At 39.2% G+C, this 15,164-nt stretch overlaps 2 protein-coding genes across 7 annotated transcripts in view; both read left to right on the top strand.

Moving 5' to 3' along the window:
• The first annotated feature begins 661 nt into the window (after positions 1-661).
• On the top strand, positions 662-7,088 carry LOC129097466 (protein sel-1 homolog 3). The gene is given in 24 exon segments (XM_054606342.1): positions 662-712; positions 715-747; positions 846-1,320; positions 1,576-1,702; positions 1,805-1,926; positions 2,028-2,143; positions 2,232-2,293; positions 2,374-2,506; positions 2,589-2,727; positions 2,834-2,971; positions 3,361-3,566; positions 3,658-3,837; positions 4,418-4,537; positions 4,710-4,850; positions 4,983-5,045; positions 5,170-5,343; positions 5,441-5,568; positions 5,666-5,749; positions 5,838-5,928; positions 6,020-6,107; positions 6,213-6,322; positions 6,430-6,557; positions 6,664-6,766; positions 6,999-7,088. Coding segments are annotated over 24 exon segments (3,102 nt in total).
• A 2,146-nt stretch (positions 7,089-9,234) lies between these two features.
• The window catches only part of robo2 (roundabout, axon guidance receptor, homolog 2 (Drosophila)), a 293,914-nt gene continuing 287,984 nt past the window's right edge, over positions 9,235-15,164 (top strand). For 4 of the 6 annotated variants that reach the window (XM_054597416.1, XM_054598804.1, XM_054599566.1 and 1 more), the window contains exons 1-3: positions 9,235-9,310; positions 11,318-11,472; positions 13,800-13,931. In XM_054597416.1, the coding sequence (XP_054453391.1) occupies positions 13,814-13,931 (118 nt within the window). In that variant the 5' untranslated portion in view covers positions 9,235-9,310; positions 11,318-11,472; positions 13,800-13,813. The other 2 variants (XM_054596738.1, XM_054595933.1) reach the window with 2 other exon arrangements.

Genomic DNA, 15,164 nt, shown 5'->3' with positions numbered 1-15,164 from the left:
TGTGTGTATGTGTCCGTGTGTGTCCGTCTGCTCCCAGTATAATGCATTGTAATGTTGATGCATGTCAAATGCAGTAACAAAACCTATGTTGGGTTAAAAAAGTGGATCAGCTTAAACTTGTTATTTCCCACCCTACTTTTTTCTTCCTCTTTTACTTTGAGCTTCTATTTATGAATACACACAGTATATTTGTACAGAGAAAATGATAATTTTGCATCTTCTGTGATGGTCTAGACTTTTATGGCACTCCTGCATGATAGCAATAAACTATTTTGAATGAAAAATGAGCTGATTTGTTGTATACATTACACCACATGCTGCACAACACTTAAGACAACACCATCTTTAGAGTTAAACAAAGGTGTCTACTCTTAAAATGAATTTGTCAAATGTCAGTGTACTTAAGAAGCTTTCCTGGAAACAAATAACTATAGTTCAGTGCTCTAGTGTAGATTCAGCATAACAGGTGATTGATATCAGTTTACCTTGTATTGATATGCAACCAAATTCTCAAAGCTCCACCCTAGCTACGCTGTATATAGCAAATAGGGTGTGGCTATGTGATGTCAAATATTTACTTATGCTTCAACGTCAGCTAGGTGGAGCAGGATGAAGTCCGGATCTTGAGGATTCTTGTTTCTTTACAGCTCTGAAGTCATTAATGGAGAGATGACTGAAAACACTTTGTGAACAATGGGTTTCCACACACTGCCCAAATACATCTGTGTGCTTGGTCTCAGTATGCAGGTAGGAGCAGATTTTACTTCATGATCTGTGATACACTGGTACCTTCTGCTTTTAACAGATTTCATTAACAACAATGCGTGGTCGTCTGCTTCTTACAGATTGTGTGTGCTTTAGACCAGGTGACACTCCTGAATCCTCCTGAGGAGCCTCTTCCGGATCACCTTTTGGAAATACTTTACTCTTGTGATGAACCTGCCACTGTAGAGCTTGACTGTGTCGTGTCTTTTGAAACTGGCATCACCTCCACACTCCAACTGAGACAGTGGAGCTGCGTCCCCGGTCACCCTAAAGTAAAGACTCTGGAGCTGAACTTTCCAGATTGGTTGGTGTATCAAGCTGATGGGATTATTCCAGACACCCAGTGGGTGCTGAGTTGCATCCTTCTAGCGTCAGTCAGTTACAGTGGATTCGATGACACTGAGAGGTCCGTGGCAGCTCAGGATGTGGCAACTTTGCAGCCTAAACCTTTTTTTAGTCGGCCTGTGAAACGGCATCAACTGTGCATTTCCTGGAGAACAAAAATGCTGCAACTAACTCGCCAGTTTTCAAAGAAGCAATGTCCTTCGGAGCAAGGTAAGGTTTGAGGAGTGATCTTAAAGCTGGAGATAACTGCACATGTGGACAAAAGCACCTAAAGTCCATGATATTTTAAGGGGAGAGCCATTAAAAATCCCAGAACACCAAACTCAGATATACCGATGAATGATTTTAGGGAATGTTATGCCATAGTGTACTGGTCTGGAAAGGACTACTGTGTTTTTAGATGATGGATATGGAGGAAGAGTACTGTAGTTCTAAATCTCAACCCAAAAACTTCATGTCATTCAGAAACTGTGCATCTCCTCTCTTCACTGTATGCCTCCACTGGAGAAAGCTTTGGCATCACGAAGACACTGGACCCTTATAGCGATGAGATTCTGGAGTATATGCGCGTTAAAGTAATATCTTCTCCATGGTAAGACAACAACGGTTACACCACATACAGACTAGCCTTCTATTCTGGTAACAGATATTATTTAGGGACAGTTAACCCAGAGTGCTTTGTATTCTTTACCAGGTGTATGTTCTCCATGTGGATATTTGTCACCAGACACTGCCAGGAAAACATGTGTGGTTTGCTCTACCACATAGACTCCAATGATAACTATGTCACACCAACACTGTTCCTCAAAAAATCAGGTAAGATTCACTTAAGAACACCTCTCCGGTATTCTCATCATGCAACTACACAGTGTCATTATCTGGACTTAGTAAGTCTTTGCCTCACCTTGCATGTTCAGGCCATCTACACATCCAGATGGATGGAGAGTCTGGGAGATCCTCTGCATTTTCTCCTACTTTCAAGGTGCCTTTAAGGGAGTGGTGCCAAATCAGTGTGATGTTGCGCGATGGAATGGTGAGTGGTCTCTTGTTGACAGAAGATGTCCTTTCAGTGTGTCCTAATGAAAAATAAAGAGGTTGTTGTCATGTTTCCCATGTCTCAGGTGACTGTCACCATGGTGTGTGTGAATAAGGAGCAGAGAACAGTTCAATCCATAGTACATATGTAAGTATACCTCAGACATGACCAAGTGATGAGACTACATTAACAACGGAAATAAAGCATGTCTGCATTGTGTCTTACAGGTTGGAGCATATTGTCTTGCTGGATGACACAGAGGGATATTTTGTGATTGGTGGAGGGAAATACATAAGAGGTGTTGAAGGTTATTTTGGGCCACTGGTTTACTACCGCAACCGAATACTACCTCACAGCATGGTAATGTCCTGCACCTGCCCATAGTTACTGTCTATGTTAAATACTCTCTACATTGGAGTCTGATCATTTTCCTCTTCTCCAGGCTGAAGTTGAAATTCCAGATGTTATCAGGACTGTGAACCTGACAGGCTGGCTGCATACCTGTCAAGAATTTCATCTGGAAATGAATGTTAAAATAAGTGGATATTCTCTCCGGGCCCAACAGGAGACAGAGTCTGATAGTAGGTTTCTATATCCACTAGATGGTGCTAAAGTTACTGTGTCTGAAATATTCTCTGCAGAGCCCCTGAATGTGTAAAGGAACTGTCAATGATGTGTTTCCTTCAGAGATATGTTTTGATGCTTTCCATGAGTGGATGGTAAAGGACAGACGGCCATCAACGTCACAGTGTGAGCTATGGGAGAAAACTCTCCCTCATAGGAGACAAGCTGCAGAGCTGGCAAAGTTTTGTGTTTTCAAACATGGTGAGAGATAAACTGCACAAAAATGAATTTGTCTTGCAATAGTACAATATATTCAGCTGTTTGTATTAAAATTAAATGAGATAATTTGCAGCATCTACATCACTGAAATAGAATACAGGATACCATATTGAGGATTCAACACTTGCAAAGAAAGCATTTTGTATTTCTTAATTCTGGAATATCCAATTTGTCTCTTTAATTTCTCCTTAAGTAGCTTTAAGGTAGTACAAATCACCCCATACCACCATGTGGCTTTGGGTTTGTAATGACTGAACCCTTTTGTTTCTTATTGGTCTGAGTAAACATTACATTCTGCTTATTATTCACTGATGATATCATTTCTCATTTCACATAAAGCACTGAAATCAGTTTAATTCCCCGACTTGCAGGAGAAAGACGAGCTAGCCTGCCAGCTGTAGGCAGAGCCCTGTACTCCTTATCTCTTCATAAGCTGAGCAGAGCGAGCAGCACTGGAGTGGTCAGCAGAATATTGCCACTGCTGCTCCAAGCTGGCTGCCTAGCTGATAACCGAGCTCTGCACATGGCGTCGGTGCTCTACAGTGCTGGCCTGGGAGTCGAGGAACAGCCCAATAAGGTGTGTGTGCTACTGGGTCAGCTCTAGGAGAACTCTGCCTGAGGTGGGGAATTTTTTTTAATATCCTCTCATGCCCTTGTGTTTGGTGCAGGCCTGGCTCCTGGCCCTGCTGGCAGCCCAGAAGGATGATAGATTATCCCTCCTGCGTCTCGGGCACCTGCACCACCAGGGTCTCCATGGCCTCCCCACAGACACAGACCTGGCCAATGCGTATTATGCAAACATAGCTAAGCAGACAACACTAGACCATCACAATCCCACACCACAGCAGGTAATGTACGTGTTTGTAACTGGAGGCTTCGGGGCGTTCATTTTGCACGTCTTGTTTAATCCAAAAGTAATACAGTTCCACAAAAGTTGCACCTTTTTTACATGTCTTTCACTTTTCTGACTTTTGCCTATACTCATCATAATTAAAGGCATAATTTAACAATCCTAAACATGAAACATGAAGAATCTAACATAACATATCAGACAATAGTATTTGTGTAATTTGTTATGCAATAACTATCACTGTCAGGCACACTAATTGTAAATGGGGCTGGAAGGATACAGTTAATACAATAATAGCAGCTGATATGTGATATGTTGAAACATGTTCTGCTCTCCTTATTAGTTTTAAGATTTCATCATCAATATGTTAACCTTCGTCACTGCTTTCCTTACCAAGAGAGAAAGAACTATAATTCATATGTCAATATTACAGGGGTCAATAGTTGTTCAAGTTTTATCAAAGGCACATCTACATTTCTGGACTCTTTGCCACTGATTTAGGAAGGAAGGGCACAATATAAAAGAAAATCAATGAACTTTTTGGTGTGTTTTCTCTCTCCTCTTTCTATTTTTTTTAGACATTTGTTGAGGCTGTTTACCTAAACAATGATGAGGTGTTGAATCAACAGACCAGTGAAGACCATCATGTCTTCCAATGGCTTAAACTGCAGGCACGCAGGGGAGCAGCTGAAGCCGAGGTACCCTGTTCTGCCATCTCTGCTTTTTAAGCTGAAAGTACACAAGCATTGAGAGTCAGAAAAAAAACAGTGTGATAAGAGGACGAAAGCGGGCCTCCAATTTGAAGGGTGTGTCTCAAAATACACATTTCAGGGTCAATTTTTTAGCAATAATTTAATAACTCTTTTGCAGCAAACGGTTGCCCGCATGCTGTTCTGGGGTCAGCAGGGAGTGTCTCCAGACATCCAGAAGGCTGTGAGACACTACGAAAGAGGAGCGGTCCAGTGGGAGGACCCGGTGTCAATGTATGACTATGGCATAGTCCTACTACTGGTGAGAACTACACCTGATGTACAATGAGAAACATGACAATGTTTGTTTTAACCTACTGAAATCGTTATCCTTATTTCGTTTAATCATTTAGTATTAGATTTGATAATTAAATATGAATTTGTTTCTCTGTAGGGGCATGGGGTTGAAAAGGACATTCCGAAAGGTCTCACTTTCCTGAAGAAAGCAATGGACCAGGTTTTGTATGATTAAATGTTAATTACATCCTTAATACTCATTTCTGAATTATTCTGTAACGCTAGGAGTCTGATTTCACAGTTTTCACACCCAATCTTTCTTCTTACAATTTTCTGTCCCATAGGACTTTGTTCCTGCGATCAATGCCTTGGCGTGGTACCATGAGCACTTTCAACAAGACTACCAGCAGGCGGTGCATCTGTGGGAGCAGGCTGATCTCCTGATGTCATCAGACGCTGCTTTGAATCTCGGTGTCATGTACTCACAGGGCTTGTATCCCGGAAAACCTGCTGACCAGGTTAGCCCAAGTATGAATGCCTTGTGTGATCTTCTACAAACATGCTTACGGACTACAATGCTAATGTAAAGAGGTTAATCATTCGTCTTTCCTGCAGTGTATGGCCTATCGGTACTATCTGAAGTCTGCAGAGAGAGGGCACGTCAGGGGAGCGATTCAGCTCGCCAGCATCTGGACCACTGGGATACCTGGATGCGTCAAAAGACGTCCATCAGATGCCCTTTTGTTAGCCACTGACCCTCTTATTTATCTATTTCACTGCACAAACACAATTTGTCCCTACAGTATGTCGTGACTGAGGTGTCTTTTTAACTGTCTGCAGGTGGGTAAAGTGGGCAGCTGAGCACAATGGATACCTGGGAAGCATCCTGCGGAAGGCCTTGGATTCATATCTCAAAAGTGACATGTAATCTTTTTCTCTATTCACACCTGCATTAGTCCTGATCAGGCCACTTGATTGCGATCGTCGCATTAACATTTAAGCTTTTCAACAGGTTCAGCTCACTGTTATATTATATGATGGCTGCTGAGTCTGGGTACTCACCTGCCCAATTCAATGTGGCATATCTTTGCGAACAAAATATGGTGAGTTATCCCTATAAGATATAGTGTAATGGTTTGATTTATTCTTGTCATTTAGAAAAAACGAACTTTTTTTTACTCTGTATGACCCTAGCTAGGTTTTCTGGATCCTTCTTTTGCATCAAACTGTATGTGGAGATATTACAACCTTACACTCCAAAGTCAAAATCCTGACACTTATGGTAAATTAATATAATTTTGAGCTTCATTTTTTTTAAACTTGTGTGGAAACATTCATACTTGAATACATCTTTTTTTCTGGACCTCTTATTTTACTACCCCTCTAGCATTGATTAAGATGGGTGACCTGTTGTATGAGGGGCGACGTGACGGTCAGAAAGACTTGTTTTCCGCAGCAGCCATGTACACTCTGGCAGCTGTGAAGAACGAGCCACAGGTCGGCTTCTTTGAAATTGATTTTCTGACAGTGTTTGTACATATTTTTTCAAAGTTTGTTTTTATCCATAATTGAGCGTGTGTGTGAGCCTTTCTGTTCTTCCACAGGGATGGTACAACCTTGGCCTCCTTGCTGAGGAGGGTTACAGGCTGCCGCTGTCAGTATTGATTGACCTTGGCCTTTCAGAGCTGTACCTGGCAGACAACAGTGTGCTCCTAAGCACCTTGTACAAAAGGTCTGTTTGAATTGTATGTGTATATACTACACCTGTTTTGTAAGTGCTGTTTGCCGTTTTTAATGTAAATCAGTAAGAAAAATGATTTTTTATCTTCTTCCAAAAGATGCAGAGACTCAGAGGATACAGATTCATACTTGCCTTGCAGCCTTGCCCTCTTCAATGTGTATCTTCGATCGTTCCAAAAAGACTATAGTGCTGCTATTAAGGTTAGTGTGATATCCTACAGATACATTTGAAAGACTTAAAAGTCAACTCGTAACTACTTTAAGGTAAAGTACAGAAGTATAATCAGCAATCATAATATATCAAGAGACAAAAGTGTACATTTCGCAAACTTATCATCTTGGTTTTTTAAATGTACATATTTGCTTTTCATCACTGGCCAAAGTACGGCATCATTATTGTGATGTAACATTTTAGTAATGTTATTTCCCACAGTTCTCCACTGCTGTCGCCGTGGTTGCAGCTCCAACGATATTCTTTATCCTCCTTGGTGTGTTCAGGAGACATGTCCTGTCTCCCAGCTAGAAGATTCTTAATGGGACTGTCAGTGCAACAAACTCAGTGAAGTCAACCGACACAGCCACTACATTAACACATTTTGTGTTAGTTTACATATGTTAACTATGGGATCACTGTAAAGAACAAATGTGAATGTTATTGAGTCGGGAAGTTTTGGGTTTGTAAGTTTCTTACTGTTTAAAGCATAAATTGACTTTTTGTGAAAAGAATGCTTGATTGAACAGTAAAGAGTCTGAATAAGTACTATCGGACTTGCAGTTTGTTTCAAGATACTTCTTGTAGGTCAGAGTTGTTTTTGGACCTATTTTTGTCTCAAAGTGATGATTCCTTTACCCTGTGGCGTTCTTTGAGTGGATGACTTACAAAATAGAATTCAATAAATGCCTAGGTGTAGCCTCAGGTCCACCATTACCGCCTTCAAAATGATTACCAAAGAATCATCTAACAGGACTCCAGGCTCCTCTAATGTGATGCGTACACATTCAATGTTCAACCTACTCATTTGTTTGTGCAGTTTTCTTTTTTAAATCACTTTTTTCAGGACAGATCTCCAACTGTTTAAAAGGCCAACATTTAATTTAACTTATAGAAAAATGAATTATTCATAATAACATCACAACCAAGAGTCTGCAAGCCTGGCAGGCAATAAGAGAGTTAGAGGGTTGTTTGAAAAAAAATAAAATTCTCGCTCCAATACACTGCAACATTGATTATGTTTAGGAATGGGAAGATTCAGAAGTATTCAGAAGTCAGATGTTTAGTCTTTCTTACCCACTGTTCATTGTTGGTTATGTGTTGAAAAGCATAATAAATATATCGTTCCAAAAAATCGTTCTTTTATTATGTATAATTTGCACACAACGCATTGCTGCTCATCAAGTATGGAAAACAAGTATGCCAGATCATTTCTTGCGACTCAAATTCCACGAACCAAAATCAAGCAAGCAATTATGGACACTTCTCATGAGACCAAATCTATTCAACACTTAACATCTCATTAACACTGGCAGACAAGTTTAATTGCTTTGCCTCTGTTTGTTGGAATGATTCACAATTTGTTGGTGCTAATGATTGTGAAGACGGGATAAAAATAGAAATTTGTACTTTTAGTCAGCTTTAAGGAAAAAATAGACCTGGCATCAAAGCCATTGAACTGAACTGAATATAGAAATTCACATTGACTGACGTTTCAAGAGGTTAACATGATCAAAATTGAAAAATACACATGGCAGATGGTTGCACATTGTGGGCATAATCTCCACACAAACACAAATATACCAGAAATCCTAAAAAAACATTTTATTTATAAACTTGCACAGGATTTGTTTGCAGGTAAATCATTTCTTTTAGCTGAGGTGTCTGTCTGTCCTGACCATCTTTTTGTTCTTTAGTCCTGACAATCATTTTACATATACAGCAACATTTCTTTTTTGCACATTTTGGGGTTAACATTCTACATCTAAACACATATAAATGGTGTGTTTTTGTAATGCAGTTGCCATGGCACAGCATTAAGGCTACTGTCACGAGTAACACATGCTGGCTGACATTTTGAGAATAAAGTCAATGTAATAGTAAGTATAAATTACATATTTCAGGAAACATGCACATGAAACATGTAATCAAGTCTACCCAGTCCAATTGCATACAACATCTCCTTTTCTTTTCTTTTACTTTCTTGTATTACTGTGCTTTTATCCTATAACATCATGAGTTCAATCTTGTAATACGATGACTTTACTCTTGTAAGACTGTGACTCTTTAGTTAAAAATATTTTGACCTGATATTTTCCTCTAATATTGGCCCTGACACTCACAGTTTCGTCATATACTTAAATGTGACTAGTTTTAAATTACATGTAAATAAATAAATGAATGGTTGAGGATTTCCCCTATAGACATCTTATTCGTTGGCAGCATGGAAGAGCTTTTAAAAAGAGAAGTAGAAACATTTTCGGAAATATTGAGTATTAAGATTTTGTTTTTTTGGGAGAAATACATCAACAAATGTCAATCATTTTAAAGCATGTTTTAACCTTATTAGTAGTGTCTGGTAAACATTTCTGAGGAGGTGTTATTGGATGGGTTGATGGGAAATGATTTATGACGCTCCTGACCACGTACTGCGCATGACAGGCCCAATTAAGAGAACGCGTGGCAGCTGTAAGGGTTTCCTCGTTAACTCGGGCCCAAATTATATTTCTACCAGCACGAAGACAAGTTGAAAAGTAGGTGAACACAGTGTAAGATGTACATTTACCTAACGTATCTCCAACATTTTGCATGAGAGGTGTCTCGGCAAGAGAACCAGCACAGGTGTATCTAATATGCCGTAATTGATAACAGGTGTGTTGGTTTTTGGGGTCGTGTTGCTGCTGATTTATTTAAGTATAAACTATGCCTGGTTCCCAGCAGTGTGTTAGATTGCTGTTGAATTCAATTGATATACAATCTTACATCAATCATTTGATCCATGGCATTTTTTCTCCCAACTAGATTCTGAGGTCTTTTTTTTTTTTTTTTTTTTTTTTTTTTTTTTTTTTTAACAGATGACAATAATTCCATAACTAATAATATTTTGAGAATAAATAAACAATTGACTGTTGTTTCTTACTAGTAGTTTATACTTGTATGTTAAAAATGTTGGTAGGATGAGGGTTAAACACAAAGCCATGTGAGCAGTATTGATCGAGGTCACATTATGGGGTGCCCAATGTCACTCAGCTCTACAATTTTGATCATGTTTTTTCATTCAGGTTTTAATATTCAGTGACTATACTAAGAACTGGTGTTGAAATGTTGTCTAACAGTGTTGGGTGTTTTTTTCTTTTATTTAAGGAAAGGTTCAGTGAATTCAAAGGTGTGGCATATGACTAATGTACCTTTTGGACAGCAGGGTGTACAGTCAGCAGGGAGAGAGTGACCTTCAGCGGCAGAACTGGGTTCAAGTCCCTGCGTCAGCATATGCTTTTGTGGAAGTTGCTTAATTCTTACAACCTCGATTGTGTCGAGCTGTCTTCTTCTCTGCTGCTGCGACCTTCCTGTGGTCAAGGGCAGTGACGTGGTAACCGAGGGTTGTCGAAATGGTATCAACACATCATCGATAAGGACTCTTACTCTACAGTGATTCAATTACATTACAAACACTGCTAAAGTGGTTGGTTGGGTTATGCTGCCTGCCAGTTAGAAACATTTCTGAACGGTAAAACAAGTACAAAAATGTGTTACCTTTTTATAAAGCAATATGAGAAAACTGACAGCACTCACCTCAAAGATCATAAGTAAAGTAAACACCTGAGAGCTACCCAGTCCAAACAATCTTTTGCTACTGTCGAGCTCCACTAGAGTGGTTGAGAATGAACGCCTTGCACAAGGGCACCTGGGGAACAGTTCATTCATTCTGATTCAAATGACTGTAATGTAATGTAATTCATTTTTGACAGTTATTCACCTTGTAAAGTATTTTGAGAAGTATTTTTTTTTAATGCATGACCAATACTGGACTTTTTTAGGTTAATATCGATATTTGAGAGTTTAGAAAATCTGAGAATGATACATTTCTCATTTTTCAGTTGTGGCAGACAAACTTTGAACATTGTTTCTAAATGACTTAAAAACCTACCTTTGGCATTTTGGTACTGCAATATCTTGTTGCTTATTGGCCAACACACATGCAGATACCAGTATATCTGGTCGATATATCAGCCTGACTCGGTCTGGCTGTAGATTTCCCCCTGCCCTGTGTTATTACCACTTTTCTACTGTCTTTGTGTCTCTTATTAATTTAAGGCATCTATCCAGCTCTATCTATCATGTTTTCCCAGGATAGTTTTGTTATCCTGCATCTTATTGTGAATTTCAAATATGCTCTATTACTTTGTGCATTGAAAGGCTGTAAGATATGTTGCCTAGTGCCTCAATAGGATCCCACATAGATTGTGATTTAAGTGCACGGCAGCCCGGCTTGTGATCCAGAGCTCCAAAAGCTGAAATGTGGACAAATGAATTGAAAAGGAAACAGCAGCACTGAGGGAATGTGAAATCAAATTAGTTAAACTCTGCGATTTTTACTTTGTACACATTGGCTTGCCAAGAATGCAGCTTCTGACTATCTACATTATCAAAGCAATCTGTCTTTCTTTTCTTTTTCTTCTCATTCACATCCATTGGTTTTCCTCTCCTTTTCTCTTTTTTTTCCCCTTTACCCCTCATTTTCCCTCCCTCTGTCCTTGCAGATGGGCTGTTTGGCCGCTGAAAGGGAAGAGAGCTGTGCCAGTTGTGAGTGTACAGCGAGGCGAAAAGGAGAAACTCAGTCAGGCAGCAGTGGGAGCTGGACTCGTTGGTGGGATATACAGCAGAACCACAACACGGAGGTGCACATACGGTACAGGTACTACGTCTGTGTGTGTGTGTGTGTGTGTGTCTTTGGGGGGACGGGAGTGTAAAGTAGTGATCTGAAGGACTTTATTATAGAGTCCTCATGATATTTTGTTAAATAATGTGAACCTTTCACTGCAGCACTGAAGACTTGCAGTATATTTAAGGCTATGCTTTTCCGAGACTATAATTAGTTCAACATGTTTCAAAAGTTAGTTAAGACTTCAAATGCAAGTGTGTAGGCAATGTGTCCGACAGCTGACGTCATTTTTTAAAGTGAGATCTTTATGTATGTGAATTAGGTTAAATCAGTACATGTTACATGAATGACATTTCTATGTTTAACAAGTGTTTTTTCTAATTATTCTTTGGTTTCCTGCAGAATGGTTAAATGTTTATCAGCTTTGTGAAATATTCAGCTGTGAGTTTGTTTGACTCATAAATAATCAAAATGACTGCCGAAAAGGAAAATTATATTTAAATGAAATGTAATTGGCAGTTGTACATGAGTTAATGAAATGTGATTGTAACATTAAAAACAGCGCAATCAACGCTAGCTGAAAAGGTAACACCGTGTCTTAGCACGTTATCAGAGCAGCAGCTTCAGTCCTCTGTCTCTGTCAGCACATGATGCATTCAGGCACATTATTACGTGTAGGTCACCCACTTTCGGCAGCGCTCTCAGCTCAACACACAATCACTGTATTAGTGCAATGAAATGTTCAAAAGTAGACAACATTTGGGTTGTGTTCACGCACTAGTAGCGCAAGGGAAAGGTGAGGTGGGATGCGGCCTGTAAACAACTGAAGTCATTGGAACTTTTAGACGTAGATGTAACAGATGACTAAAAGTCCTCCTGCGCAGACACGTAACTTAATAGTGTCATTAATAAACACTGATTGTCCAGCTTCAAAAGGAATCATTCTGGTCACAGTACATATTGCTATTACACCTCGTTTTGAAAGCCAGTTACAATATTTACTTGATTTTGCAATACGTTTTTTCCAGCTTTAACCCCATTATGTGGGTAGGAGGATATTATTTTCAGTAGCAAGTATCATACAGTATCCACCTCACTAAAATCTTTTTTCAACAAACAATGTAACATTTTCCACGTAGTTCGAGGAACGTGTACATTTTAAGTTGTTTTTTCTGTATATTCTACTTTCAATATTCTGTTGGCTGTTTCTTTTGGCTCTGATTGTAGTTTTCTAACCGGGAAACAATGGCCAATGAATACATAAATATCTGAGATATGCTGAGATATGCACATGCAGTGTAAGAAAGTATCACTTTTACTACCTCAAAACCAGGTTTTGATGTTTGGACTGCAGAGTCTGATAGTATATCTTTTAGGTTTTAATACTGATAAATGTTGAATACCAATTAATTTACCATTGTTGACTGGTGGCAGTATGCTGCTTTACTGTAGACTAAGAACTCGCAGATAAGATACAATGGTTGCAGATCAAACATAATTCCTGTTGTTTGCATGGTGGGGTTTTTGTATTTGGAGGCATAAAAACAGATTTTATTTACATTATCAATGATGCAATGGTGCCAAATAATTAATCTCTTTCATGGGTGTCAAGATGTGAATATAAATGAGTGCGAAGTGTAGGCCTATTCATTTCATTCTTCCTTTGGAAGCCTGCTGTGAAATGTCAGGGTGAATGATGGCACTTAGTAAACTTCATCACGCAGTGTGCATCAGTTATCAGGGTGACAGGATGGAGCTTTTTAAACACACATTTTATGTCAGTTGTTTGCAATTTCAAAAGATCACTTTGGAGCTCAAGTACTAGAAGTCACTCCAGATTTATTCTTCATGTAATTTGTTTTAGATTTTTGCCAAACTATCCTCACTCGTTGGCCAAATGACAAGGCCTTAAGGTAACCTTATAATATCCAGATATCAAAGATCTGTGTAAAATCTCATCTGTTTTGGTATTACATTGTTCTACATTGGTTGTAGTTGCTTTACATTTTATTTGCTTGAATGTTGTAAGAAATAATACGTTATATATGTAATTGCCATACAATACATTTTCTTGTAATCAATGTTTACAGTTATTAGAATATGCTAAGTTGTTAGTGAATGCTTTTGTATTAATAGCTCTGGTACTTTGGACGGGGATTTATATTTAGTGCTGTACATCTGGTGAATTTAATATCCGCCAGGTGATTTATTTTTGCTGAGGGGCCTTATGAGCCCACTAGTCTCATATTTTCTTTTTTTCACCTCATGTTTTTAATGATCCCTTCTCCTGACTACTTCAATGTGCAAGTTTTAATATTTTAATAGCCTGTTTCTCAATATATATACCTGGTTTTCCCCAGTATCCAATGGTGCCATGGCCACAAGGAGCCAAAGCAGTGTGGGATTCAGAGCACTTCCTGTGGGTGTGGCTTCTTTCACCCTCCAGTTCCTCCTCATTATCTGTGGACGCTTACTGGTTGCCCAGGGTCAAGGTAAGAGGTGGATGTTTCTACTGTGTGTCTTCTTGGCCTGGTTGAAAGACAGAGCATGCACAGGGAGAGGGTTAATACAGAGAGAAACATACTATAGTGTTCTTTTTTTGCTCCCAAATTTTCAACAACATGAAAACAATATTTAAGCAGATGAAAAAGAACTGAAGAATAGAATAAAAGGAAATTAGAGCTTTTGCATAATGTGTGAAACACATCATAATGCAAAACAACAGTATAATACAGAATGAGATTATTCAACAACCAGGAATGAGTGAAATAGTTCAAAAATAACTGCAACTGCAATGTGTTTAATGTGCAAATGTAGAGTGTAGTAGGTACACAGTAAGCTATCAGTTTGTAGACCAGATTTAATCCTCACATCCTACGGAGACAAGGCCACTATGCCCTCTGCTGTCAAAGCACTCCACTGGCTTCCATTCCTCCCTGTGACTGGCTTTATTTATAGCATGGCAGGAATTGCTACACTAACAAGTGACAAGTGCTCAAAATATACACACATGCACATACGCGCATACACGTTCACACACGCAAGAACACACAATCGACACACCAGTGCCAACTTTCAGGGGTGGTAAGGGGCACTAACAAGGTTAATGCACGAGAATTGGGAGCAGCGTATTCAGCTCTTATAAGATGAGCCCTGATTAATGGGCCTCAGCTGTAGCATATGCCAGGGCAAAACATGTGGGAGGACAGGACAGGAGAGGACAAATGCCAGACCAGGAGAAGATAAGAGCCATCCTTCGAAACAAATGTCTAACATTTACCTGGCATTTGGAATAATGAGTTTACAGTTATGTTTCCTGATTAAAAAACAATTATTCTCTTCGCTGCTTTTGCTATTAGTGTTGAGAACTATTCCCACTTGCAATAAATTGAAGTTACATTTATTTAACAGATAAGGAAAGGAGGCCCCAAAACTCTCGACCTTCATCAAGCCTGAAACTTTATAATTGTTTTGTTTTAATTGTCACTGATGATGGCACTGGTGAAATCTAAGGAGCAGTTTATAAGATTTATTGACATATAGCAGTGAGGTTGCAGATTGCTTTTAACTGTAAAACCATCATGCGACGCATGTGTAAATTTGACTGGCAAAGAATATATGAGAACCTATATGAGACTCATAGGGTGTTCACTATTCATGGTGGTTAAGCTGAACTGCTGACCCTTGAACTACTCGTGCTGCGTTCAGAACCGCCAGCAACATTC

The sequence above is a fragment of the Anoplopoma fimbria genome, chromosome 1 (assembly GCF_027596085.1).
Source record: "Anoplopoma fimbria isolate UVic2021 breed Golden Eagle Sablefish chromosome 1, Afim_UVic_2022, whole genome shotgun sequence".
Taxonomy (NCBI): Eukaryota; Metazoa; Chordata; class Actinopteri; order Perciformes; family Anoplopomatidae; genus Anoplopoma; species Anoplopoma fimbria.
This window is presented reverse-complemented; position numbering and strand designations above follow the sequence as displayed.